This window comes from Sturnira hondurensis, unplaced genomic scaffold, assembly GCF_014824575.4.
Source record: "Sturnira hondurensis isolate 20B ecotype Veracruz unplaced genomic scaffold, ASM1482457v3 Scaffold0024152, whole genome shotgun sequence".
Lineage (NCBI taxonomy): Eukaryota > Metazoa > Chordata > Mammalia > Chiroptera > Phyllostomidae > Sturnira > Sturnira hondurensis.
Window position 1 is genome coordinate 8,264,777 of NW_028096783.1, and position 24,530 is coordinate 8,289,306.

The 24,530-nt window shown below is 59.3% G+C and overlaps 1 protein-coding gene across 2 annotated transcripts in view; it reads left to right on the plus strand.

The window, feature by feature from the left end:
• KIRREL3 (kirre like nephrin family adhesion molecule 3) overlaps positions 1-23,347 on the plus strand; it is a 114,281-nt gene extending 90,934 nt beyond the window's left edge. The window contains exons 7-16 of one of the 2 annotated variants that reach the window (XM_037038192.1): positions 1,359-1,507; positions 2,644-2,771; positions 3,824-3,950; positions 8,253-8,353; positions 10,845-11,043; positions 12,477-12,512; positions 15,509-15,616; positions 17,044-17,153; positions 21,135-21,221; positions 21,837-23,347. In XM_037038192.1, the coding sequence (XP_036894087.1) occupies positions 1,359-1,507; positions 2,644-2,771; positions 3,824-3,950; positions 8,253-8,353; positions 10,845-11,043; positions 12,477-12,512; positions 15,509-15,616; positions 17,044-17,153; positions 21,135-21,221; positions 21,837-22,280 (1,489 nt within the window). In that variant the 3' untranslated portion in view covers positions 22,281-23,347. The remainder of the gene's footprint in view (positions 1-1,358; positions 1,508-2,643; positions 2,772-3,823; positions 3,951-8,252; positions 8,354-10,844; positions 11,044-12,476; positions 12,513-15,508; positions 15,617-17,043; positions 17,154-21,134; positions 21,222-21,836) is intronic. The other variant, XM_037038193.1, reaches the window with a different exon arrangement.
• Positions 23,348-24,530: the final 1,183 nt, after the last annotated feature.

Here is a 24,530-nt window from a genome sequence, read left to right on the forward strand (position 1 = left end):
AGTGACAGTGTGGGGGCCAAAGAACCTCTCCAGCTCTGGGAAAGGCGGACACCCCGAAACGGCTAGAACTGCAGGAAGGGCGGGGCAGAAGTTTTGTCATTTTAAAAAGTGAGTGTTGTCCGCAGTGGAATTAAACCCGGGGCAGCTTCGAATCCCACGGGACCACCCACACCCATGCGTGTGCACACACAGAGACACACCCTGGAGACCACCAGCATCGCCCCACAGGAGCAGGCTGCCCGGTCGCAGGTCCGGTCCAGTGATGTGCGTTCCAGGGCCAGGACCATGACAGGCCTGAGGCTCCCTGGCCTCTGCCCCTGTTGGTGGATTGGCTGACGCAAGATGCCGGCACAGCCCCCGCTGGAGTGTCGGCCTGTGAATCAAAGGGTCACGGGTTTGATTCCCAGTCGGGGCACATGCCTGGGTCACAGGCCAGGTCCCCAGAGGGGGCATGCAAGAGGCAAACACATTGATGTTTCTCTCCCTCCCTTCCCCTCTCTCTAAAAATAAATAAACTATTTAAAAAAGAAAGAAAGAAGTGGGCACAGCCTTCTTCCTGCCGCCGCCCTGACCAAACCAGGACAGACGGAGGAGTGCAGGCCTCTGAGGAGCGAAGGCAGGAGGGGACCTAGACAGGAAAAACAGCAAGTGCCCTTCCTGGGGGTGGAGGGGTGGGCTGAAAGGGAGAGAGGGGGCCCTGTGAGAGGCCCAACTCGGGGGACAGTGGTCAGGGCGGGAGAGCTGGGGGAACGGGCTGAGTGCGAGGGGCCGTCAGAGCCCCTGGCGAACACTGTCCATCAGCTTCTCGCCTCGTCTGGAAACCCAGCTTCCCGGGGACACACTTCTCTGTATGGAGCCTGTAAGCAAGCAAGCATGCACAGGCCATTAGACCTTGGCCACCAAGGTCACAGACCTCGTCTCCTTTCCCAGCATGGTCCTGACAGGGTCCCCGTCAGAGCTCAGAGCAGGTGGACCAGCTGTCTGGGCGCTGACCATCCCCATTGCCTCCCCATTGCTATCCCCATTGCTATCCATTGCCTCCCCAGCCAGAGGGGCTGACCAACTGCACAGTCAAACCACCTCCCTCCATAGTGACCCGCCCATCCAGTGCCACTGACCGCCTGGGGGCCTCAGACTGAAGCCCCCCCCCAGCTCCAACTGCTCCCCAGCCCTGGAAGTAACCCCTCTACGGAGACTTCCACCGAGACACCCTACAGGGCAGGCCGCACGCTGTCTCAGGCCATGCCTCCTTTTTCGGTGGGCGTGGGGCTCCCACAGGAAAGCCCCCTGGGCCGGGCTGGCCAGGGGGACGTCCTTGCTGCCGGAGACCACAGCAGCCTCTGGGCCCTGTGTTGCAGGTGGGCCAAGCGGGGCCAGATCATCAAGGAGGCCTCAGGAGAGGTGTATCGGACGGCCGTGGACTACACGTACTTCTCCGAGCCCGTCTCCTGCGAGGTGACCAACGCCCTGGGCAGCACCAACATCAGCCGCACCGTGGACGTCTACTGTGAGTGCCGCTGTCTGGGGGCTGCTGGGGCGACAGCCCGGGGGGTCTCAGTTCAGGGCCAGGGGAACCCACCGCACACCACGTCACAGTGCCTCCCGAGCTCATGAAGCCGTCGTGACCTTGGCAAAGAGCCTCCTCCTGGGGGGGCCCTCATTACCACCCATGAAGATGGCCTTTGTTCCCACTGCCCAGAGGAGGGGACAGAGGCCCAAGGTCACACAGTGAGGCAGCGGCAGCAGGGGAGCTGAGGCCAAGCTCCAAGCAGACTCACTGCCAGTCCAGCCCGCCCCCACCCCCCACTCCCTGGGCTCACAGCCGCCCCTCCTCCCACTGGCCTGGCAGACCCCTCCCTGTGACAGGCAGCACTTCCACCGACTCTCTGGCCCCTCCCCCCTGCCCCCCCCCCCCCCNCCCCCCCCCCCCCCCCCCCCGAGTCCCCAGCTCCCGGTCTACAGCGAAGGGTGCGGCCAGGCTCCTGGCCCCCGATTTCGCTCTTTTGCTCCCTGAAACAGCTCTCTTCACGCCCTTCATCACAGCACTTGAAGGTCACCGCCACACTCACTCGGGGCCCCACTCGGTCTGCAGGAGGCTGGGGCAGGGGGTGGGGAGGAAACGCAGAGAGGAGCCTCCCTGGACCTCGCCAACACTCAGCAGGGGTGTGGAAGAGAGGGCCGCTGAGAGCAGAGACGGGGAGCCACCCAGCCTGCTCCATTCTGAATCTCAGAGCCTCCAGGAGGGGCCCGGACACTCAGGCAGAGGCCAGTTGACTTGAAGGCAGACACAAGGACCCCCCAGGACGTCCGTCCCCCTCTGCCCACACTCCAGAGGGGGACGTCCTGGGTGGGACCTGACAGAGGGGAGGCCATGGGAGAGCCCCGAGGGCTCATCCAGGCACAAGGGGCCAGAGAGCCTTTTTCCTGCCTAGGGCAGCACTGTCTTCCTGGGGTGGTCAGAGGGAGGCGGGCTCAGGGGGAGGCCCGAGGGGCAGGGACCGCAATGTAAGGGAGGGGCTGGAGTGCACTGAGGTGGCACAGGCACCGGGAACTGGAGGGACCAGGGGGTGGGGGCAGCAGCCACACAAAGGGTCCCCAGAGCTCCCAGCCGACCAGAGCACTGTCGTCCTCCCCCCACCGCAGTTGGGCCTCGGATGACAACGGAGCCCCAGTCTCTGCTCGTGGACCTGGGCTCAGACGCCGTCTTCAGCTGTTTCTGGACCGGAAACCCATCCCTGACCATCGTCTGGATGAAACGGGGCTCCGGCGTGGTGAGTCCCCTTCAGGCCCCAGAGCGCCTCTGGGGCGGGTGGGGCGGGGGACTGCAGGCCAAGAGGGACCTGCGTCCCAGGGCCCTGTCACTGTTACATGGGGGGTCAGCCTCCAGAGAGCTAAAGGAAGGAGTCCAGAAAGAGGAGAGGGGTGCCCACCTGTACCCACTCCTCGGCCCTTAACACGTGCAGCCATGGTGGGCTTCCCAGCCATGAAGTGGATGGGAACTTGGTGGTCACCGGTACCCTGGGAGCCAAACGCCGCTAGGCAGGCTTCTCAGCTCCCCCCAATAAAGTTCGCCCGTCAGCCTTTGGGTTGAGCTCTGCTCTGCTTCCATGTTCCTCTCCTGAAACACGCACGCTCTTTCGTGCACCTGGGAGTTTGTCTCAGGAGGACCCGTGAGAGGGCGGGGGGCGGGCGGGGGGCAGGGAAGGACACAGAGAAAGTGGCCTCCGTGTGGCCAGCTCCATGCCAGAGGCTGCAGTGCCCTCTGAGCCCACTGCCCAGCCGTGGGGGGAGGGCGGCAGCCCTAGAGCCCACAGGTAACTGCCCACGGCCGCACAGGTAGGTCACCGCTGGGGCCCTGCAGGATTCCGACTCGAAACGCCCCAAAGCCACAGTCTGTTTTCTTTTCTTCACCCCAGACCCCATCCCAAAGGGATGCTGCAAATGACTCTGAAAGGCAGGCCCGGGGCCCCTCAAAGTTCATTTCATTTCACTGGGCCAGCCTGGGCCTGGCCTGGGACAGCCCCTCCCCATGGGAGAACGCCTTGGGCTCAGCCAGGGAGTCCTCTCCTCCTCCCGGGCGCCCCCCCACCAGGGCTGCAGCAGAATGGAACGTCTGGGCCACTCGGGGCCCTTCCTCTGCCCGTGGGCGCTTCCCTCGTGGCTGCTCTGTGGTGGGCGTCGACCTCCTACTCCAGCCGATGTTCTGCAGGGGACCGGGGAACCTGCCCCTTCCCGCCAGGCCTGTCTCTCAGACTCTCTGGCTCTGGAAGACCCAGAGAGCCCGCCCCCACTCTTTGTGTCTGACTCTCCCCAAAACTCCCAGGTCCTGAGCAATGAAAAGACCCTGACCCTCAAAGCCGTCCGCCAGGAGGATGCTGGGAAGTACGTGTGCCGAGCGGTGGTGCCTCGGGTGGGGGCCGGGGAGCGAGAGGTGACCCTGACTGTCAACGGTAAGCCCCCCAACTCCTGCTGGGGCAGGGGGGAAGGGGGAGGGAGGCAGAGCCACCCAAGGCATCTCAGTCCCAGGCAGTGACCCAAGGGACCGTTGTCCCTTCTGGGTCTTGCCCTCACCTCCAGCTGTGGGTCCACCTTGTCGAGTCTGTGTCAGAGCCCAGTGCTGACCTAGGAAGGACCTGGGCAGTTTTCTGGCCACCTCACCTCTTATTTATCTTTTAAGGTGTCTCAGGCCTCAAAGCAGTAGCTGATGAACTTTATCCTGGCTAGGAGAAAAGGGTCAGAGGGTCACTGGCCAGCCAAGGCCATACCCACCCTTCAGCCTTGACCTTGGCCCTGGTGGGAATTGAAAAGAGCGTCTCTGGACTCCAGCCTCTTCCCACTGCATTAGAGCCGCCCAGCTGGGAACACTTGTCACTATGCCCACTAGGCCAAGCATTCAGGGGTCCCCTGGAGCAGAGGGAAGGTGTCCTATTATACACAATAAGAATCGTCACCGAGGGAGCTTGTTCTCATCCCCCTCCGAGAACGCAGTGTGAGCCCCTCAATGGCCATTGCACAAAGCCTTTAGGGAACAGGGCTGGGGCCAGGCCAGGCTGTTGACACCTCAAAGGTCCTGGAGAAGCTGGGACCCAGTGCAGGTCAGACCCAAGGAGGCCGTGGCACCAGGACAGAAACTCAGTGTCCCTGTCGTGATAACGTGTTGGTCTGAGAGGGTGAGGAACACCAAGGCTAAGTCCTTCTGTCGCTTCCAAGCTTCCTTCTTGCACTGGGTTTCCCGTGTCCCATTTCGTATCTGTCATGCCCACGGCCCTTCACAACTCTGCTCCCACCTCAGTCTGCCAGGGCCCCTGGGAGGCGTGGAGCTGAGTTCTAGAGATGTGCCCAGGTGTCTCCTCTTCACCCCAGAGGCTGCCCTCTGCAAGCCCCACCTGTGCTCCCCTTTGCTAGAAAATGAACCAGCATGGTTCCCCCTTAGCCACGCCCTCTGCTGTCCCCATTAGCTGCCTCCTCCATCTGTTTCCTTCCCCGTCCTCTCCCCACGGGTGGTGGCAGCCTCAGAGAGTGGGGGTTCCCTACCCAGACCCCTGAGGGCTCATAGGCCACCTGTCCTGGGCAGAATCCTGACTCAGGAGCCCTCCTGCCTTTCCTGTGTGTCCCTAGGATGCCACCGATAAATTGGCACGGCAGGGCTAAAAATAACAGCATCTGATCGAGCCTCCGCATATCCATGGCAACACGGGCTGCAGCCTTTTCCTGCCGCGCTGGTGTCTGACTCTCAGCTCCACAGCGCCAGGCAGTTGAGTCTCTCTCTGCCACCCCCGCAGCCGGTTCCGAGATGGTACCAGGCAGTGCTGGCCCTCGACCATGGTGGGCTCTGGTACCCGGCCCCAGGCCCCACCAGTCTGGGGACCCTCAGACTCACACATGGCCTCCAGGGTCCCCAAGTCTGAAGCTTGTAAAGGAGCATCTTTGTTTCTAGGGTAACCAGGGTGAACAAAGGAGGGACTGACATTCCATTGTCACTTTAGACATTCAGGAGTTTCCCGGCAGAAATTTAAAGTGGTTTCTTGAGGAAGGAAGTCATATCTTTTTTTTTTAATTCTCACCAAACAATATGATTATTTTGATTTTAGAAAGAGGAAGAGAGAGAGGGAGAGAGAGCCTCTCTCCTAAATGTGCCCCCAAATGGGGATCCAAGCTGCAACTGAGGCGTGTGTCCTGATGAGGAATTGAACCCGAAGCCCGATGGTGCATAGGAAGATGCTCCAACCAACTGAGCCACCCGGCCAGGGCGGTGCACAACTTGGAGGGACATTTCTCTTAGATGGGAACACCCCAGCCTAGGCCCTGGAATCTATCCCAGATTGAATCTGCTCCCTCCATCCCCTGCTTTCCACCCCCCTTTTCTGCCTCCAATCCTTCCACAAGCTCCCAAGGTAGCCAGGAAGAAAACGCCCACGGGACGGGAGTACAGGGACCCTAGTTCATTTCTGCCGACCTAGGGTCGTCTTGACCCGCAGCAGGGTGTGGGATAAACGGCCCAGGGGTGGGAGCTTGCCAGCCCACTTGGGCACCTAGAGGACAGGTGGAGGGATGGTGCAGCCCTTTGCAATGGGGCCGAACTAGGCTGAGGGTCTGGCAATCCTGAATGGATCCAGGATGATGGGTTGGTCTTCAAAACGAATCCCCGCCCAGCAGGGTCTGCTGGCCATTGCCCTCCGAGGTTCTGCAGGCACAGAGGTTGGCTGTTTTTGCTCAACCCGGGGCCTGCAGGAAGGTGAGGCGAGCTGTGTTACTGCAGCCTGTGACTCCCTCAAGCCCATCCACCTCTATACTGATTGCTGGTTTCCCTTAAGAAGCTCTTTAACACAGACACATTTGCCAGAGAATCCTCCAGGGGCTTCCTAGCTCCTGGGAAGTGAAGGGGGAAAGGTATTCTGGTTTCATCACTTCCAGCCAAGCGGCAGAACAAAGCCCCATCAAACTCCTGAACCACCCAGCCCTCCTTCCTTTTGCCCAAATGCTTCCCCGGGTTCGAAGGCCCAGCTCACTCATGCAGCCAACCTAGTGTGGACACCCCCATCTGCAGGGTCCCCCATGTCTGCCTCTCCCAGCTCCAAGGCATTTGCCTCCTGAACTCAAAAAGCCACTTGAGTGTCTCCCGATAGCGTTTTTTCCCCTTTGCCTGAGAGCTACTCATAGAAATGCAAATCTGGTTTAATTAAGGTGGCTAATAAACAGCAATTATGTTTGCAGCGATTTTGTTTTGTTCCCAGCCTAATTTTACCTGTCCTCGGATCCCTTTCTCTGCCTGTCTTGCTCCTGTTCCCTGCCACCCAAGCTGTGGTCTTTGCCCCAAGGGATGGCAAGCAGGCACAGGGCCCTCCACGCCTCTACCCCTTGCTTCCAATGCCCACCCCGCCAGGAAGCTGTCAGCACAGAAGACTGAACTAGCCGCTCCTCCACATCTCTTTCACTGTCAGGTGGGCAACGCGCAGGAAAGATTTAAGGCAGATAAAAGGCTGAGGAGACCGGAAGCACTGTGGGACTTCAGGGAGACTGGCTAGTGTTGAGACAGGTACCCCAGGACCCTGAGGTGTCACACGCGCGCGCGCGCACACGTGCACACGCAGGTGTCAACACGCACACGCACAGACTGGATGAGAAGATGCTGGGGTCAGCTTTGGAGGCCTGGCCTCACCTGGGCCCACTGGGGTCTCCTGAGACGCGTGTGAGATCTGAGCGTGCCCCGCGCATCGCGGCGGTTCCGGCTGATTCCTCCGCTGGGAGAGAGGAGCCTCGCCCCGGGTCTCTGCTCCCCTAGAGGCTCGGCCCTTGCCCAGGACACCGGGTTTGTTGGGCAAGCGCGCCCTCTACTGGTAATCAGAGAAAATGTCTGGAAACGGAACAGCCGGCCGAGGCCGCGGTGCCCCGGCAGTTAGCGCGTCTCCGTCCCTTCCTCCCTGTCGACTCCGCACCCTTCCTGGACGGACTCCCTCCTTCGTACAGCGCCCCCTACCCGCCAGGTAGAACTATTCTCTCTCCGCTGAAGTCGGTTAACCTTTCCCCTGACCGTTCCTGTGATCCCCACCCTCGCCATCTTTCATGTGGTGGGGAAAGGGAAGCACCCCACCCCTCCCCCTCGCCCCTCCAGTTCTTTTGGCCGGTTGAATAATCAAATGAATTTATGACAGATTCACAAGAGAAAATGGCCTCACTTAAGTGTACATGCACATATGAGACCTCCAGACACCTGAGAGGGACAGAAGGGTAAAACGAGGTGGTTATGGAATTCTGAGCCAAGGATAAGGCAAGGACCCGGGAAACGCACAGGGTTGGTTAAAACAAAATGGTGAGGCAGGTGCTCAGCTGTTAGAAGCTTGCCCTGCTATCTACACAAGTCAAATTTTATCTCTGACAATGTCTCATTATAGGCAAGGCCCTTAATTTAAATTCTCATTGGCAGTTAAGGGAAGGTAGGAATTTCTCTTGAACCTGCAGGTCTCCGTTGCCTTTAGCTCAAAATAATCCATACATCACAGTAGCACATGTTGGGGTGACTCATTCAGAACCCCTACAATGTCTTCTGGGCATTCTGACTTAGAAGCACCCGCTCACAACCCCTTAAGAGGTTCGCTACTGACACCTTGCACTTCCCCGTGTCCACACGAGCCTTCAGGAAATGTCTGCTGGGTGACTGAAATGATGAGCAAGCTCCTGAGCCCCACCCCCACGAGGACCGAGCCGGGCATCTGCCCTTCTGAATTCTTGACATGATGCTGTTTTCCCAACAGGACCCCCCATCATCTCCAGCACCCAGACCCAGCACGCCCTTCACGGTGAGAAGGGCCAGATCAAGTGCTTCATCCGGAGCACACCACCGCCCGACCGAATAGTGAGTGCCTGGGGAGGCCATGGGGCTTGGCGCTGGGCCGTCTCTGCCCACAGCTGTGGGGCTGCGGGGAGGCCGTGCACACCTCCAGCTTCCTTTCCTCTGGTGGGAGATGATTCCCGCTTGCTCTCTCAGAAAGCCATTGTAAAGACCAAAATCACAGGCAGTCTCCTTTTTCAGAGCAGACTGTATGCCGGGGTTTGTCTGCAAGTGTATTTTTTTTATCCTCACCCAAGGATATATGTATTGATGTGAGACAGGAAGGAGGAGAGAGAGAAAAAAAAAAACACATCAATGTGAGAAACATCGATTGGTTCCCTGTCGGATGCACCCCGACTGGGGATCGAACCCGCAATCTAGGCACATGCACTGGCTGAGAATCAAACCCGAAACCTTTTGGTGCATGGCGTGACGCTCCAACCAACTGAGCCACCCAGCCAGGGCCATCTGCTAGTGTTTTTAATGCGTCTCTGCCGTTCAACTGGGCACTAGCAGTGAGAGTGTAACAGAAGTCTGCATCCTGAGAGCAGAGGAGCAAGTGAGAGAACGGAAGGAAAAGAAAAGTACATGATCTCTTCACTTCCCTGGGTTCAAGGCCAGACAGAGCTTGGCAAACTCCTACCTGGAGTGCAGTTCGTGGTGGGTGAGCCCCTCTCTGTGCCTCCCAGAGCACCCCCACCAGGTCTCTGTCCACGGAGAAAGGAGGCTGCCACACTCATCACGTGTAATCAAGTTTTTCCCTCCAAAAATGCCATTCCGTCCCCGTCCTGTGCTCGGAACGCTGATCTCCAGGCAGCGCAGCCCAGGTGGCCTGACGGCTCGCACTGAGCCATCCAAGGCACCACGTCTGTGGAGGGAGCCTTCCGCCCCAGCCACCTGGAGCTGGTGGAAGCCAGGCATGGAAACCAGGAAAGGTGGACATTGGGCAGCGCTGGGGGAGAGGGGCTGATATTATTATTCGTTAGCCCCAATGCCTGGGACAGTCCTGCTAGAAGATGTCCCTCACCAACTCCCAGGGAGGGCTACTGCCTTTCAGGGTCCAGGTGTGCCAGGGAGGGCATGGGAGTGTGTGCAGAACCCCCGTGGGCCATGCATGCCCCAGGCTGGGAGGCCAAGGTTGCTCAGACTCAGGGTGCCACCCTGTCCACAAGGTACCACTATAGCATTATTGCTGGTGGGCGCTTTCCCAGGCATTCTGCCGATGTGCTGCCTAAAAGAGTCACACAGAAACTGCAAGCATTCACACACACAACTAGCACCTACACCACCCGGGTGCCCATCCCTCTTTAATTTTTTCAATGATGTAAGTGCCCACGTGCCCATCGTGGAGCATCCCGCTCAGTGTCGGGCACAGTCACACAATCTCCCTTATCACAGACCTCTTGCTCCAGGCCAGAGGGTCTCACAAGACAACTCCAGCCCCCAGGGGAGGTTTAGCATCTCTGGAGATGTCTCTGTTGTCACAGCTGGGGATGCTGCTGGCCAGAGGCCAGGGTGCTGCTCCACACCCTACAGTGCCCAGCACGGCCTGCCCGTGGAGTGTCAGAAGTGCTGAGTCAGGGCAGCCGCTCCCGGGGCCCTGGCCTCGTCCTGCCTGCATAGTGTGTGAGGGGCCTCCAGCACCTGGGAACCGGCTCTGGGGAAGACCCAGCCAGCATCCTTAGAATCTAAGATAGACTGACTGATGGCGGCCACAAACAACTCTCGAAACATACCTTCGTACAGACAAGACAGAACAGTAACGAGACGGGATGCAGCCACTCTCGGCTAGTCCTCTGCCTCCAGCGCCCAGCTGGCAGGAGCGTCGTCCAGGAGAGACATTGATGCAGGCCAGCCAGTGCAGGGGGTGAGGGCTCGGTCACTGTCACAGGGTCTCCTGCTTGCCTGGAAAGATGCTCCCGTGCAGAACCACATGAGGGCCCCTTCTCACCAAGGAAATGTCCTCCAGAGGTGGCGCAGCCTCTGTGTGTATACAGGTGGTGTGGTGTGTGTGTGTACATGTGGGTGGTGTGCATGTGCAGGTGGTATGATGTGTGCACACATGTGTGGTATGTGTACACATGGTGTGGTGTCTGTGTACATGGGGTGTGATGCATGTGTACAGGTGGTGCAGTGTGCGTGTACAGGTGGTGTGGTGTGTGTGTACAGGTGCACACAGTGCTGGCATTGTGTGGAGTGGTGTGCTGTGTGCATGGGTTGTGGCATGTGTTTATGTGTGTGGAGTGTGCATATTTGTGGTGTGTTGGGATGCGTGTATATGTGTGGATGTGTGTGTACACGTTTGTGGCCTGACAGGCATAGTGTGGGCATGCAGTTTGGGTGCGTGCTGGGATGTGTGTGACCCTGTGTGTGCATGCACCTGTGCTGGTGTCTGTGAGTGTACCAGTAAGCGTGCCGGTAAGCCTGGCAGCGTCAGCCCTGAGGCGGGAGGCAGCGTGGTGGTCCCCATGTGGGTGGCCGAGGTGGGGTCTCCTAATTCTGGCGCACCGGGCAGGCGTGGTCGTGGAAGGAGAACGTGCTGGAGTCGGGGACGTCGGGGCGCTACACCGTGGAGACGGTCAGCACAGAGGAGGGCGTCATCTCCACCCTGACCATCAGCAACATCGTGCGGGCCGACTTCCAGACCATCTACAACTGCACTGCCTGGAACAGCTTCGGCTCCGACACCGAGATCATCCGGCTCAAGGAGCAAGGTGGGGCCCCGCCCTAGGCAGGGAGGGGCCCTGGGCAAGGTCTTCTGGGGTCCTGAGGGGGCAGCATGCCTAGTGAAGGCTCCAGGTGGGGTGGGGCCCGAGGACAGGTCACAGCGCTCTTGTCACTAGCCAGGCAGCCTTGGGCAGATCTGGGAAGTGGCCCTCCTTGTCCCAGCGCCCCTGAGGCCGGGGGTGCTGTGAGGCTCCGGGAAGTGAGAGAGTCAGAAAGCTGCCTGGGGAGCTGGCCTTCAAGGTGATGTTTCAGAGGGAGGGGCCACAGGGGCAAGCCAAGTGCATTGCCATGAAGACGCCCACACCTTTGAAGGCCCTGGCTTGTCTGCTCTCAGCATTTCCCTGGGGGGTCCTGGCCTGACCACAGTGCCCCCGGTGTGGGTGATCCGTGGAGAGGCAGCCGGGGCCCTGGGCAGGACACAGGGACCCCCTGGGACAGACCTACGGGGGAACGTGGCCGAGCCAGTTAACACACCTCGCCAGTGCAGACACCCAGAAGCCTCTCAGAGGTACCCAAGCCGAGCTAAAGGGAAGCTCCTGAGCTGCCCCAACCACTGGGGATGGGGTAGGGGCAGGCTCAGACCCTCTGCAGTTTCCCTGGGACAGGGGAGACACAGGGTGCAGGTGTCTGCTTTAGGCAGAGGGCTCAGAGTGGAGAAGGAAGGGCAGGAGAGGAGGAAGAGCGAGGGGAAGGCTCATCCCACAGTGACTCCGGGTGCAGGCTGCCCAGCTCATGGTCATGACCTCCAGTCCCTACTGAAAGGTCTCACACAGACCAGAGGGCAGGGAGCCGGGTGGGGGGAGGTGCACAGAGTGGGGTCCAAAGAAGCTCAGGCCCCAGCAGCACACCAGGTCCTAAGAGGGGCCACAGGCCTTGCCCTTTTGCCAGGGTTTTCTGGGGGGCCTCAGCCCGGGCACTCTCTGACCCCTCCAAAATGAAGGCCACCCACAGGCTGTCAGGCCCTGGCAAATGCTCTGGGCCAAGTAGGTGGTCCCAGCTAGGCCCCCAGGCCTCAAGGCCACCCCAGGGACCACACAGGGTCTCCCAACACCTCTTCCCTAATAGGTGCTGCTTGGCATAATGCTTTGCACATAATTTGCATACAATCATCCACACATCATCCCAAACCTCCAGTCCCCCGTCTGCTGCGCCCCTCCATGTCTTCCCCGTGGTGCCCTGACCCCCCCATGCTCTCCTCTCAGCGCTCTCCCTGCCACCTCCAGACCCTCCCACCCCAGCCTGGCTTCTCTCTCCGGTCCCTTGCCCCTGGAGTCTCCAAATCTCTCCAAGTTCAGTTGGGATAGCCTGGGTCTAGTGGGCAGTCCCCAGACGGGACTGAGAAGGGAGCATCCCCACCCCAGTGCCGCCCCACCCTGGCAGCCAGGCTCTGGCTGTGGACGCTTGCTTTATTTCCAAACAGGTTCAGAAATGAAGTCGGGAGCCGGGCTGGAAGCAGGTACGGAAGGAGACATGAGAACTCCCTGGGTGGGGGGAAGGGACCGCAGGGCTAGCGGGGGAGGGCCCTGCAGAGGGGGAAGGGAGGCCTGTGCAGGCCGCTAACTTCTCTGCCCTCCCCCCTCTGCGGGCTCAGTGCAGTCAGAGCAGCCGGCACAGGGCTTCCCAGCCACCTGGGTCTCAGCCACGCCTGTCTCCCACCTCCGGCTCCTTGCAGCCAGGGACCGGGCTCCGGTTTCCCCTGCTCTGTTCCTCTCATTCCTTCCCTTCCAGGCCCTGGTTCCTCTCCTCTGGGGCAGCTGCCTCAGCCTGGCCTCCCTCTATTTCCTCCTGACTCTTCCAGCTTCTCAACATCATCACCAGCTTGGCGATGGCTTCCTGGGTCGGGCCTCCAGCCCCAGCTGTGACCTGCATAATCAATCCATACCAATCCATGCTTTCTCATGGCTGCCTCCTCCCCCCACCTCCCCACCCCTGCTTCCAGGGCACTGCCATCCCACCGCCAGCTGAGGCTACAAGCAGTGCCTCCCTTCCCTGGGGTGGCTGGCAGCCTGGTGGTCCTCACATTCCCAGGGTTGAGCTGCTCTGTCTTGGGCCCCACAGAAGACAGTTGCCCCCACCCTCCAAGCAGAAACCCAGACGAGAGAATAGGGTCATTGTAAAACCTGATGCCACAGTGCTGACCAAGGACACATGGAAGATGGAGGCCGGGATTCCTCTGCCCTTGTCCTCCTGCCACACTGGCTCGGAAGGCACTAGGGCCAGTCAGCTCCTTCAGCGAGCTTCAGGGGGCACAAGCAGGTCCTCAGAAACAACCGTGACCGGCCTCCTGCTGCCCTGTCCCCACGGCCCCGCAGAGCCCCTCCTGGGGCTGGGGACGGCGTCTGCTGCCTGCTTCCACCTCACGGGTGTCTGGTCACACTCGCCCAGAGGTCCCTGATCCCTGACTGGCTGAGACTCCTCATGCCCAGTCCACCTTCTTGGACAGAGAGGAGGCTGAACCTGTGGACAGCTCCCCCCTCCAGTCCCTCTCTCGCAGGGGACCTCTGAGCGTGCTCTCTCCATCAGAGGGCTGCAAGCCTGCAGGCATAAGCCAGACCTGGGGAAGCGGGATGCCACCCCAGGGGTCCGGGTCCCCATCAGACCCTCTCCTGCCCCCGCTCACCTGCTGCAGATAAGATGGTGCCTCCCAGCTGTCAACATCTTGGGGACATGGAGTCACAGGAGGCCAGAGGCGGATACCGCTTCCTCAGTCCCTCAGTCCTCTGGTTGTCCGGTGAGACACTGAGGGCGGGGGGCCCTGAGAAGCTGAGGAACCCCCCACGGCCATCTGAGGTCAGCTGAGATGATTCCGGGTTCTCCCAGGAAACTTACTGGGAACCCAAGGAGAACCGAAATCAAACCCAAATTAATAGAGTTCAAGAGCATGGAGCCAACGAGCTTTCAAAGCAGTTTTCCGTTTCTGATGGCATTGAAACTGGAGGCAGAAGCATGGCTCCGTCAAAGCAGGGTCACAAAGCAGGAGTCGAGTCCCTTCCCCCACCCCACCCCCGGCTGCTGAGACCCACCAAGGGGCCTCCATCTGCGGTCCCCGCAGTTGCCGCACCCCCCCCCTGTGCCCCACCACCCCTCCCCCTGCCACTCTAAGTGTCAGCCACCGGCAGGCAGGCCCTGGGCTGGGAGGAAGCTGCCAGCCTAGCCAACGACACTGTCAACCGCAGGCACCTTCTCCTTCCAGGACCAGCCCAGTACCTAGATGTCGCCCACACTGAGGAATGTGGCTCAGGCCGGAGCTCCTGCTCAGACCTAGAAGCAGCAGCAGAGACTGAGTGGGGCGGGTGCCAGGCTCGGCTCCCAGGCCATTCCCTGCCCCTCCCAGCCCTCACACCACAGCCAGGGTGGGCCCTGCCTTCTTCCCATCCCACGGGTGACAGAAGCGAAGTCGGTGGCTCAGAAGAGGTGCAATTTGGAGCTGGACAGCACCGCAGTGGGCAGTGGGGGGTGGGACACGAGGGGACCTAGATGTGCCCTGCGCCTGCTGAAGCTGTGCGTCCTTGACCAAGTCACTTGACTTCTCTGGACCTCAGTATTTCCAGCTGTGAGTGAGGGCTGTGGGCCCAGTGGGCCCTCCGGTCGCTGTGCCACTGTGTTCGCGAGTTCTGTTCCGGATGGACTATCCAAGCCCCAGACCATCCACTCAGGGCCATGTGCAGCCACGGAGAGGCCCCTCCCCCGCCCCCACATCACCCTCCCATCCCCATCTCTACTGGGCTGAGCAGCCACAGGCCACACTCAGCGGGGAGCGTGGCTTTGCCTGGCTGTAGTTCTGGGCCCCTCGAAAAAGCCTGCCTGGATGCCCAGAGTTCTGGCCTGGAGAGGAAGGAGCAGGACTGGGGCGGGGTGGGGTAAGGAAAGGGGTCATCTCCCTTTAAAGAGGACAGGGCTGTGATCCTGCTCCCCTGGCCCCTGAGACCTGGGCCCCCCCGCCCCCCACACCTACAGCCTCTGGTAGCGAGTAGGCCCCTGAGAACCTCAAAGCCGGCTGTCCAGGCCCTGCCGCCTGCACCTGGGAAAGGGAAGAGAAGGCCGACACAAACCAAACGCACAAGGGCGGTGGCCACAGGGCAAGAAAAGCCAGGACTTAGGACTCTCCAGCCACTGCCTGATACACTCTCCCTGGTGTAACGCCCAAGAGAGCTGCATAGGCCCAGCCTGGCCTCTCCTTGCCTTGTTCCCACCCCCACCCCCTCCTGTGTTGGCCTGCCTCCCTTCCCACCACCACCAGTGGGCGTCTGCCTCCCACCCTCGTCCCACCCGAGCTGACCCTGTTGGACTCTGCCTGTGCCTGCCCAGCGCCCCCACAGGCTTCTCCAAGGGGCCTGAGTGCAGGGCTCCGACCCCAGCTTGGCAGAGGCCACACCAGCGGGAACGGGGGAGGCCCTGGGGGAGAGCAGGCCCTCGGATGCCGGGTCAGCTGTGCCTGCTTCTCTCCCACAGAGTCTGTGCCGATGGCCGTCATCATCGGGGTGGCCGTGGGTGCCGGTGTGGCCTTCCTCGTCCTCATGGCAACCATTGTGGCCTTCTGCTGCGCCCGCTCCCAGAGAAGTACGGGAGGGAGCCCGGGGATCTCAGGGAGGGGGCAGACAGAGAGCCAGGCCTAGACTGCCCAGAGAACGAGCTCACGGGGGCACAGCAAGCAGGGCTTGCTGGTGTGCTGAGCTGCCGGTCGGGCTGGGTCGCAGGCACCTCTGTCTGGGCGGGGCTCAGTGGGTCTGGCGCACAGTGGGTGCTCAGCCAAGGGCAACTTCAGCCGGCAGGGTAGTCAGCCAGCACTTTGGGCTGAACACCGGCAGCCATATAGAACTCTGCAGAAATCTCAGGGGGGAGTGTCCATCCTTCCCCTCAAACACCCTTGAGTCCAACCAGAAAAGCAGGTTACCCATGTATCAAAAACAAAAAAGAGCATTCAAGGAATTGCTCTGTGCACACGTTTAAAGGTCTTTAGTCACTAGCAATAAAACCTTAGTGTTTATGAGCTCATGAAGATTACATGCACCTAGAGTTTCCATCCTGGCCACAGCGCCGACGTGAGGTGTGGTAGACACACACAGACGTGTGGAAGGGACGGCAGAGCGGGGTGAGAACTACGGGGGCACGGCCCTCCAGCCCACTCCTTCTACACGCGAGCTTGGGCGGGCAGCAACCACCCCCGCCTCAGTTTCCTCCTGTGTGAGAGCAAGGGCGGGGGGGGGGGGGCAGGCCTTCTGCAACCCCACAGGGATCTGACATTCTGCACCATGAGCCTGAGGCATAAGAGGAATGATCAGAGCCAGCCCGCCCCTCCCCCATGGGGCAGCCCTCAGTGTGGAAGAAAGCTGGGGCGTCCCCCTCACATCTGCTCCACTCTAAGCTAAGTGGCCTCATCTTCCCTAGCCATGTGGTCCCGGGGCCTCCCTCACCACCCTCTCAGTGAAAACTGTAGGGAGAGGATCTCAGCCGGAATTCTCTAACGACTCTCCAACTATAAAGTGGCCGCCTCCTCTAGGCATGGTCCAGTCTCCGTCACGGAGGTGCTGACACGGGGTCTGCTCCCCCCGGCTCCCCCCGCAACCGCCATGCCGGGAAGGTCTAGGCTTCGGGTGGGAGGCTGCCCACTGAGAGCCCTTCTAAAGGTCAGAATTGCGATTCTCTGCATGGAGAGATCAGAGCCTGGTACGGCAGGTCAGAGAAGCCTTCTAGGAGGAAGCGGAGAGGCAGTAGCTTGGAAGGACCCGGCTCTGTGAGGTGGACAAATGGATGAGGACAACCTCTTAAACCACGGGCGTGGCAGCGGCAGGCTGGGGTGCCTGCCACCCAGAGCCCACGGAGTGTCCAGACCACTGTTGTGTTGGCGGGGCCGCGGGCTGCAGGGGTCAGGGGCTGGGGGCTAAATTCTGGGGGTGACGGGGGTGGTGGGAGCTCGACACCTCAGACCCTAGTGCCTGAGCATGCAGACTGAATCCGTCACCTACACGTTCCTATTTTATGTCCAGATCTCAAAGGCGTTGTGTCAGCCAAGAATGATATCCGCGTGGAGATTGTCCACAAGGAGCCTGCCTCTGGCCGGGAGGCGGAGGAGCACCCCACCATCAAGCAGCTGATGGTGAGAACGCTGTCTCCCCCCACCCCACCCACCCTCTGTGCCCCGAAGGTCCTGGCTGGAAGCTTCCTGGGGCCCTAGAGGCTCCCGTGATGCGGGGCATCAGCAGGACAGCCCTCCCCCCACCACGGGCCAGGGTCCTGCTCTCGATCCGCAGAGACTCCCTGTGTGTCTGCTGTGTTGCACGTGGTGTCCTAGAAACTTGAAGACTCCTAAATGCAGCCCAGCTTCCAGAGAGCCTGACCTTTCGGGAGGGAGAGAAGACACGCATCAGTAGCCATACTATGACACCCACACCCATAGATATTGCACTTATTCAGTGTGTACCCCATGTCCCAATGTCCCCCCAAAAGTCTGCAAGAGTCATAGGTTCCTCTTCCGGAACTGACTCGCTCACTGTAAGCAAGTCATCGCTTCTCCTGCTCTTGCAGCGGCTGTGCAGATGGAAGGCTGAGACGCTGCTAGGGAACTCCAGCCCTGATACGTGGGGGCCGCCCTGCACCCCGGTCTCCTCCTCTGGGGAACGGGGGTGGGAGGGGGAGCGCACGGGCCGGGCGGAGGGCCAGCTGGCAAAGCCCAAGCAGCCTGTGGAGCACCGTGAGCTCTGCAGGCTCAGAGATGCTCGTGCTGCTCACAGATCCCCCTTGTCCTCGTCTGCCCCAGACACCCACCCAAACTTAGAGCTCTGAGCTGACCGTTCCCTCGGCCACTCTTTTTCTGTCCAATTGATGTTTTAGGTGCTGTCAATTCCACTTCAAAAGATCCCTCCAACTGGTGCCCTTGCCTGTACCCCACTATTAGGCTGCTGGCCTGGGCCTCGCCACGGCTCCCTGGGCAGTCCCAGAGGCCTCCTCAGTGGTCTCACCACTCTGTTTTCTCATCACTGTACTCAGTGGGCTCCTGTAGTGCGTGGGTTCTTGACTTCATGTAGGAAAGATTTCACAACATGAGTCCAGGTGGTTTTGAGAGTATGTTTATTAAAGGTGGGGACAGTGAGACAAAGGGAGGGCTTAGGGTAGAAGGGGCAACAGGAGGGAGCCCAGGCGGTGCTCTGCTTTGGGCTCTCCTGTAATATTTCTGTTCTAGAAACGTTATAGGAAAAAGTGACCCAAGGCAGGGCTGCTGGCAGCTCACTGGGGAGTCAGAGGAAAGGGGGCCCTGGAGACAGGATCAGGGGGTGAGCCTGGGTGGGGCTGCAGCTGCCCACTGCTCCCCTGGCTGCAAGTCCCCTTGGGACCCTTAGAGTCTAGGAGGAAGTAAAAGGTCCACATCCAAGAAGGGCATCCAGACAGAGCCTGCACTGATATCATGGTCTGGAGGGTCATCTTTCATCTGTGGGGGAGCATATTAGGGGGGGGCGGCTCAGCAGACTGTCCATCATCTTTCCAGGTGTGTTTTAAACACGCTGATGCATCGCAAATGAGTGCGTAGGGGGTTTGGAATTATTCTTTGGTCTGCTTTACTGTTTTCCTTTTATCTTGGGTCTGACTCTAATCAGGTTTTTGTTATTTGTCCCCTTGACTTCAGCTGTCCTTGGGGTCAGCTGGCATAAACGACATTAATTGGGTCTCTGTTCTCTATCTCCCCGACCAGGGTGATTTAAGGAGGAGAGGTATAAACCATTTACTCTCAAGTGTCCTTGGTTGGGGAAGATAAGGTCTTGCAATACACTAGCTGGCTGTAAGTTGTTCAAATTATTTGGCCTTATTTAATTATCTTGTCTTAGTCTCTTCGTTCCACTTGCTCAGGAATTTTCCTAGCCTCTTACGATCCTGCCTCAGTTCTAAAACACGGATCTGACCCTGTGGCCACACACGATCCCCAGGGGCTCCCCGTGGCTGCTGGGCAAAGTCCACGAGCAAACATGTCAGCAGTTTCCTCAGCGAAGCACCTGCCAGCCTTTCCCACTTCACCTTCCTGCCGAATGCCTGGGGTCCAGCAGACACCCCAAAGAATTGCAGTTCCCAGCCTTTGAGTTTTCTCGATCTCAGAGGCTTTGCACCGGTGATTCCCTCTGCCTGTTGAATCTGTCCGTTGAATTTTATTCTGCAAGAATGCACTCAAATGTCACCTCCTCCATGATTTCCCATGCTCTTCCCAAACACCGCACATTTCTCCCTTACAGTGCCTTGCTCAAGTTACTTGTCAGCCTCCCCAGTTACCCCAGAGTCCCCTGGGACAAAGGTCGAGCTCCTGCATCTATCTGAGGGTATTTCCCCAGGGCTAACCTAAGGCCGGACACAGTAGGGCAATTTAGTCTTCCCAGGATGGAGACGGCAGCCTAGACCTGAGAGGGAACAATGCAGATGAGCTTCAACAAGTCCGTGTGGAGGTTCCCGGCCAGTCCTTTGTCCCAAATGGGGCCTGCACTCCTTCCCGCCAGAACATCTGGCTGCCTCAGCCCGTCTCCATACCCCCCAGTCCAAAACCTCAGGAAAGGCAAGGGGGTTGCTCTGTAGCCAGTTAAGGGGCAGAGGAGGACAGCAGGTCCCTCAACTCTGCAGAGGGACCTGCCAAGGGCTCTGTGGCTAAGCCTCCCCTGGGGAACCTGTCATTCTCCCACTGCCTTGCACCCCAGTCCCGCTTCAGCCCCCCGCGGAGAAGAGCTGGGCGTGGCAGTGGAACCTGGCCAAAGAGACCTGCAATCCAGGCAGACGCAGGGCACTTCCCGGGGAATGATAAAAGCAGCGTCGGCACGGAGGGGACAGGGTAGAAGCACTCTGGCTGATGCCGTGGGGCCCCAGGAAAGCCAGTCACAAGGGACAAGCATCGTCACAGCTCAGCTCAGAGAGTGGGTAGGAATCTGACCTGGGTCATGCTGGGTGTGCAAAGGACCCATGGGAAGCAGCTGCAGGCCGCAGGGTAGCGCCCCTGTGACTGTTGGGACTAATTAATACCCCCACTGTGTGCTGGGCCTGCTTTATGTTTCACCTTGTTTAGTTGTTATCTTAATTCTCAGGAATTCAGAGCTGCACCACTTTGTGCATTCGCCCACGTAGTCGTAGCATTTGTAGCCACACTAACTGTGTGCAGACCCGGCAGTGCGCTAGGACATCAAAGAATTAATTTAAAAAACAATTACATATTCCATCCCGAAAGGCTCTTTGACCGGTGGCCGCAGCACTCAGGTGCTGCACCCGGTGTGCTGCGGACCCAAAGAAAAACAAAAAGTGATCCTTCCCTGGAGCTCTCGGTCCCTGTTAAGGAAGACCAGGACATCATCCGTCATTGTCTTGTGGCCCAGAGTCCCCATGGTTCACTGCCACCCCTTTGTAACCCTTCACTGAGCCAGGCACTGGATGACATGCTCTCTGCCAGGGCCCCACCCCGTGCCCAGTGGTCAAGGTTCTGCAATCATTTATCGACAGATACACTGCCCTGATAGGAACAGCTCTATCTCAATGTGCGTATGCCTGGCCCGTAGCACAGTGGGGTGCCCAACCTGAAATTCAGTAAATCAGAGGCCCCAACCCCTGGGCCGAGGGCCAGCAACGGTCTGTTCAGGCCTGTTAGGAACCCACCCACCCAGCAGGAGGTGAGCTTGAATGTAATGTGCTCCAATCATCTCAAAACCACCTTCCCCCAACCTTGGTCTGTGGGAAAATAGTCTTCCACGAAACTGGTCCCTGGTGCCAGAAAGGTTGGGGACGCTACAGGAAATGGTCAAGGAATCTAAGGGAATCAGTGAAATGAGAGCTCTGTAGGTGGTCCCCTAGCCCGAGGGGAGTGGGTTGGATCTCAGGGTCCTGCCTCTCACCCATCCACCTGCTTCCCTGTCTCTCCGGAGAGAGGTCCGGGAGCAACACCAGATCTGAAATCTCCTGCCTCCTTCGCCTGCCTCCTGCGGGGCCCAGCAGTGGGAGGTGGGGGGAGGGGAGGCAGAGATGGCAAGCTTCTTTCGAGTTGGTTTCTCCTACTTTTCCTTGGGGGAAGTGGGCATTTAGCCCACCTCCTGCCCTCTGAGCAGCCATTCTTGGGTTGCAGATGGACCGGGGTGAATTCCAACAAGACTCAGTCCTCAAGCAGCTGGAGGTCCTCAAAGAAGAGGAGAAGGAGTTTCAGAACCTGAAGGTAGGCGTGGCCACCAGCTGCAGGACTTGATGTGATTCTGCTCTTCAGCTCGGAGGGCGGAGGGCCCGAGCCTGGCCTGTGTCCAGACAAACAACAGCAGCAAATAGGAGAGAGAGGCCAGAGGCCACCATAGGGACGAGTGCCTAGCCCCTCCCTCAAGTGGGTCCCTGCCCTGCAAACACACCTGCTGCCTCGCCCCCACACTAAGGAGGCAACGGAGTTGGGGCCGAGCTCTCACAGGCTCCTGGCACACAGCCTTTTCACAGATAAACTTGAAAACCGAGTATCCGTGTCCTGGGCAAAAACAACGAACACAATCCGGTTCTCAAATGACCTCGCATTGTGCTGATAACTAAACACACCCACGGAGAGGCCCCTGCTTCCCTCCTTTCCTTGGCCTCCCCTCCCAGCCGCCACCCGAATACCTGACACCCTTGTGTCCCCACCAGGGTAACCCTTCCAGACACTCCCCTCACCCATTTCTGCGCTGCAGCCCCCTCCTCCCACCTCTCCTCATCCCTGCCTGTGTAAGTTAGGACTGGTTCCACACAGAGAGTTCAGGGCAGTCTTTGCCCCGCCCGGTGACGCTGCTCTTGCTCTTGTCCCCTACCCCAGGACCCCACCAATGGCTACTACAGTGTCAACACCTTCAAGGAGCACCACTCAACACCTACCATCTCGCTGTCCAGCTGTCAGCCAGACCTGCGCCCTGCAGGCAAGCAGCGGGTGCCCACGGGCATGTCCTTCACCAACATCTACAGCACCCTGAGCGGCCAGGGCCGTCTCTATGACTACGGCCAGAGGTTCGTGCTGGGCATGGGCAGCTCGTCCATTGAGCTCTGCGAGCGAGAGTTCCAGAGGGGCTCCCTCAGCGACAGCAGCTCCTTCCTGGACACGCAGTGTGACAGCAGCGTCAGTAGCAGCGGCAAGCAGGACGGCTACGTGCAGTTCGACAAGGCCAGCAAGGCCTCCGCCTCCTCTTCCCACCATTCCCAGTCCTCTTCCCAGAACTCCGACCCCAGCCGGCCCCTGCAGCGGCGGATGCAGACTCACGTCTGAGGATTCCCCACCGCCGGCAGGGGGCGTGGGACTGGGGCCGCCACTCGTCCTGGCTCTCCAGACCACGTGGGTACTCTTCGGAGGACCCCAGGACCCGCAACCTCCGGGACAGCCCCAGAGAGCCTCTGCCACCGCCCTGCTCCAAAGCCCCGATCAAGCACAAATCTGGGTCCCCATCTGCAGCTGGCCAGAGGCGCAGGGTGGGGAAGTGTCAGAGGACGCAGCTGAGTGAGCTGTGCTCCGCGCTGGGCACTCGGGTCCCCAGCCCTTTCCTAGAGGTCCCTCCCTCCCTGCTCCTTCCGAAGGCACTAGAGGCAGCTCTAACTTTGCTTTAATGAAACTGCCGATCACTCTCCAGTCTCCCTGTGAGCTCTGCCCCTGGCTGCCCATAAGCTCCACCCCCGCACCTGTACTCCCCTGCGACTCTAGGGAGAAGAGGTGAAGCGCTTCCCTGACACTGAGCTGCCCCGAGCCCCCAGCGCCCTCTGCTGCTCAGAACTGGCAATGGCCCTGGACACAGGACCGTCTCTCACCACACCAGCTGGGACCCCACCCCCAAATTGTTTGGTGTTTTGTGTCCGTACTTTTGCAGTTCTGCCTTGGACTGATGCCTCTGAATTCTGGGGCAGAACTGGCCCAGTCAGTGACTGGTGTCCTAGGACAGGGGGGAGGGGAGGAGGGAAAGTTCGAGTGCTGGGGGGGTGGGGGGGACACCTGACCTGACACGCCCTGCCCCCTAGCCAGGCTGTGAGCACCAGAGCCTTCCCACCTACCCCTGCTTCGCATACTTCCCCCGCCTCTACAGCACATCAGAGTTAACATAAGGAGTGTGAGGGCTTCTGTGGTCATCGGGGAGAGGGTTTCCTGGCAGACTCAGATTTCAGGGGACTAGAGGCCAGGCTTTAGGGTGATGAGACTCGCTTTCTCAGCTGATGACTCTCCAGGGGCCTGGACTCAAATCAGGAACCGTGGCCGTCTTCCTCAAGACGCCACAAGAGAGACAGTACATCGACACCCTATCCCTCCGACTCCCCACACGAGAATAAATGTTAGGGTTGTTACTCCAACAAATTCGTGCTTTCCTTTGATTCCCACAGAGCCACAGGAAGGGCCCAAGAGCTTTGGGGACCCAGGGTCCTTTGCCCCTGTGTGATTCCGTTTTCCTGGCTCATGAAGGCAGCTGACGGCTCTGATTGGGCGCTCTGGCTCCAGCCAGCAGGCTCCTCCCCCTGTGGCGTCACCCAGCCCAGAGGGCCACAAAAGCAGGACCCATGCCCCCCCCCCCCCAACTCATGCGGTCCACAGTCTAGTGGCACTCAGGTCATCCCAGGCATGGGAGGGGTCCTTTGGGGTCTTTCTCTCTGCAACATTCTGTAAGGGAAGCGCCCTTCCTTGGGGGTTCAGGGAAGGAGGCCCTCTTCAAAGAACCTATGGCACCCAAAACCGTAACACTCTAAGATTCAAATCATGTTCCAAGAGTGGCCTTGCTTGGGTGGGAAGCCTGGCACAGAGCGATGGCAAACGGGGTGGGGTGGGCAAACAGGGCCAAGTGGGGGGGCTCACTCAGGAAGCAGCATTCATGTGGAACTTTGGAGAACCCAAATCACCCCTAAGGTTGGCATTCCTCACAGGTTTTAGGCCCTTCTTGTCCCACTTTCCCACAGCCCTTACCCATCACGGGAGCCTCACCACAAAGGACTGTGCTTCTGTCCACTCCGATTCCTGGGATGGCCCCAGCCCAGAATCTATGCACTGCCTTCTTAGCACCTCCGCCCGGGAGGGTGTTCGGCTCCCACCGTGTTTCCTGCTGCTTCAGAACTCCCAGGGCCTGAAACGCCTTCCCTTGCAGCCCCAGGCCCGAGGAGTAGAAACTGATGAGAAATACACGTGTATATGCCAGTCTCAGATGCAGATCCCAGTACCATTCTGGCCTGTCACAGAGGCCAGGGTGTTGGCTCCTAAACATGCTAGGTCAGCTTTTTATTTATTAATTTTAGAGAGGGGGGCAGGGAGAAAGAGCGCACGTGAGAGAGACATCAATATGTTGCTCCACTTATTTATGCATCCGTTGGTCGATGCCTGTATGCGCCCTGACTGGGGCTAGAACCCGCGACCTTTAGCTTACTGGGACAAGGCTCTAACTAATCTTCCAAGGTTCAAAGACCGAAAGTAAAATGCCTTGGGGTGCTAAAATAAGAAAGAGGATCACTTAAGAGGATTTGTCCATTACTTTGTCCTGGTCTCCCCCAG